Source organism: Cariama cristata, unplaced genomic scaffold (genome assembly GCF_000690535.1).
Source record: "Cariama cristata isolate BGI_N322 unplaced genomic scaffold, ASM69053v1 scaffold23860, whole genome shotgun sequence".
Classification (NCBI taxonomy): Eukaryota; Metazoa; Chordata; class Aves; order Cariamiformes; family Cariamidae; genus Cariama; species Cariama cristata.
This window is the reverse complement of record NW_009594424.1, coordinates 2,904-6,377: the sequence shown is the minus strand read 5'-3', so window position 1 is coordinate 6,377 and position 3,474 is coordinate 2,904. Positions and strand designations below refer to the sequence as shown.

The 3,474-nt window shown below is 51.8% G+C and overlaps 1 protein-coding gene across 1 annotated transcript; it reads right to left on the bottom strand.

Moving 5' to 3' along the window:
* Positions 1 to 170: 170 nt before the first annotated feature.
* LOC104160042 (RING finger protein 121-like) lies at positions 171 to 1,535 on the bottom strand (the record flags this gene model as incomplete). Its single annotated transcript, XM_009698099.1, has 2 exons — positions 171 to 365; positions 1,394 to 1,535. Coding segments are annotated over 2 exons (337 nt in total), but the record flags the coding sequence as incomplete, so codon positions are not given.
* Positions 1,536 to 3,474: the final 1,939 nt, after the last annotated feature.

Sequence of the window (3,474 nt, the reverse complement as noted above, 5' to 3'; positions counted from 1 at the left end):
CCACCACCCACTTGGGTACCACGTGCATCGGGCTGGCTGCCAGCAGCCGCTTCGTGCTTCACACCAACCGACACGGGCAGTGCGGGCAGGGGTTGCACGCTCCCAGGGTGCAAAGTTTAAGACAATGATCTGTGGCAGGAAAACTGGAAAGAGCTCCTTGTTTTGGTTACCCTGGGGCTGAGGAGTTTTCCCAGGAACACGTATACTAACCTGGGCGTTGTCTGTACCAGAGGTTTTCGAGTTGCCCTGAAGGTGACAAAAGCTGTGACTGCCGAGAAGAGCACCCAGATTACCAGGAACCGCCACCAGTACAACTTGATCGTGAAGTACAGAGGCACTACCCACATCTGGAAGAGGGTCACCATCTGCAGGAACAGAGAAAAGGCATTTTGAGCTGGTTCTCTAGTCATCAGACAACAGAAACACCCTGTCAGTCCTGGCAGCTGTTCCCCTGCCTGCATCAAAGGGCCCCAAATAGCACCAGGAAACTCGGGAGGTTTGGTCTGTGGCACCCAGAACTCAGAGAAGAGGCTCAGAGCCTGACTGAGGGAGGTGGAGGCAGTAGCCAGGCGATCTTTGGTAGCAAAGGACTAGCGGTGGAGGGAGAACGCAGGGGAAACATCTCCAGAGGAAGGTACAGGAGGTGATCCACCTAACTAGCTGTCATAAGGTGGCTATATAAACCTTCGCCTTCCCAAGGGTCCCAAACACTGCAGCCACAGACAGGTCAGGCAAGCATTAAACAAGGAGACGGGCGCAGTAAAAGGTTTCAGACTCGCCTCTCCCTACAGCCTATTCCCAAAAGGGACCTACGGCCATCCAGCTGAGCTCCTGTGGTGCTGCTGGAGGGGAACAGGCAAATGGGTTCGGTTTAAAGTTCATAGAGGATTACAGGTATTGCCTGGAAACATTCATTATGATAAGGAAGTCAGAGTGAGGTTGGTTCAGGTAAAATAACAGTCCCTGACAAGCCAGCAGCATCAGTAAGAGGCAGGTCTGCTCAGCAGACAGCACTGCCGGGCAACCCCCATCGTGCTGCAGGAACCATCAAACCCAGGGTCTCGGCAGCAAGAAGCCCCCATTGCTTCTGAGGAAGCACCCACGAAACGCAGCTTCCCTTTGTGTTACCCTCGGGACAATACCCGAGATCTGCTTGTCCCATCACCTGATGCCAAAGCACTATGTAAAATCGAGTTACTGGCATCACTTATAACAGAAACTCGAGGCCTCGAGGCACATCCATCCTCATACCTATCTAGAATCCCCACACGCCGCTTGGAAGACGAGGGCATCTCAACACCAGACAAGAGGAGAAAAAAAGGAACACATTTCTCATCAGCTAAAGGGTGGCATCCAGCCTCGGAGACAAAATGGCTGTGTGGGAGACACTTACGTTGTAGGAGCGAGGGTGCCTCTGTTTCCACTGAACCAACAGGAGCTGTGCCACCACTAGCGTGGCGATAAGGATGAGGACCATTTCGGCATGCATAGCCTCGTGACCACGGTGCTTGGCATGCATCCGTGCATGCTCCACCCTGCAACAACAGGGAAAAGGCGACTGAAGAACATGCGGGCACAGACCACATGCTAACAGCGTGGCAGGGCTGACAAACACCTCGGCAGGGGGGAGCTGGGAAGACCAGACCGAGAGACAGCAGGAAGGAGCACTGCGGAGATGGGTGCTGTGTTGCAATCCAGAGGAGAAAAGACAAAAGGCTTCTCTGAGACCAGCTCATTCTGAAACGGTGAAAGCCAAGACTGCCATCCAGCCCATCCTGGCGCGAACGAGGCAGAGAGAACTCACGCTGACGTACCTGAACTAACGAACGTGGAGAGTACGTTTCATGTAACTCAGCCGGCAGCTCACCGGTGCAAGAGCATCAGCTGAGCAGCTGTTTGACACCACAAGTCTGCACTAACGCTCAGGACCAAACCCTCAGTCCAGTTTCAGAGCCATCAGCACCATCCTCCCTCTTGCCCAGCAAGGGAAAGGCTGGATAGGTACGGGGGGCACGGTCTATAGCACACAAAACCCACAAACCCAGCAAATTCCTTCTCGCTGCCCTGAGCAGCCCCATTGGCATCCTAGAACAAGGGATTTCCAGACTGATGCTCTATAGAGCCCCAGGGTTTCTTTGCAGCTTGTGCTGTTTGACCAAAAACCAAGGCAGAATTAAGACTTGTAACACTCTTACATCTTGGTCTTAAGTTGACAAGACAGTTCAAGTTAGGGAAAAAAAATCCAAACCTGACAAATATACCAAATTCTCTGATCTTAAGTCATCCTCTAGGAATTAATATCGAGAGAAGACCAGTCTTACTGTGCTTATCAACATGTGTCTGGCTGAAGTTGGTTTGGGTAAGGGAAAAGGAGGAATAACTAGCAAGCAGTTTAAAAGAAAAACATTAGTATTGCCTTTTAAGACAGTTCCTACTTCCCCCTAACAAATCACGCTGCGCAGGGAAGGCTGACCCCGTCCTCTCCAGCCACGGATACGGGCTGTGCTGCTGGGAGCTCTGGTCAGGAGCAGGAGCTCGCTCAAGCTATAAGCACCGGTTCACCTCACAACACAGACTCACCTCCATCTCTCCTCTGGGGACAAGTGTGAAAGATCAACCTGGGGAGAAAAAAAAAACACCAAAGAAATCAGCTACTGAGGTTTGGGAGGAGCAGTACCCACCTAGAACAGATAACTTGTTTACTTCATCTCCCCAAACAGTGCAGACGCTGGTTTATGGCCCGCAGGAGCAAGGCTGTGCTGTGCCTACACTGCCTGTTCACCGCAAGTAACGCTGACACGGCACCTGGCTCCTTTATCTCCCGGTGAGACCCCATCAGTGCCGACAGCAGCGGCAGAGTCAGCCGCAAAGCCATCCTGTGAGACCCCCTGGATTGCTCTTTGGGAGCTTCAAGAAAGCAAACCCTGGATTCAGAAGCTTTTAACAACAAATCCTTGATGTGCCCATCGTGACACACGGGATTCCAAAATCCCACCGGTCTACAGGACAGGAGATGGCGTCTGCATATCAGCAACAAACTATCGCCAAAAAGATTTTCAGAAAGAATCATGGAAAAAGAAAGATTTAGGACTCGCTTTGCTGACATGGCTGGAAGTTTCTCCCAAGCGTTACAGGCAGCAAACTTCTTGCCTGACAGGAGCAACTGAGAGCGATGGGAGTTGCTGTTATTAGTGACGAGAGACGATGGACTGGTGTAATCCATGATTAACGCAAGCTCAAACTGCCAGGCTGGACGCAGGGTGTTAAGGACATCCTCTGTCTAACAGGTTTAGGGGACAGAAGGAACAGGACTAAGTGATTTAAAAGCCTGCCTCGGCAGAACTGTGAACTACTCTGGGCTAACCTTCTCAGCTTGCAAGCAAGCAGCACCCAAACCTCACCCAGAGGTCAAGTCTCACAGAATCCCCTGTTTCCTGAAGTGATATCTGGTGTGAGTACCCTCACCACGAGGCA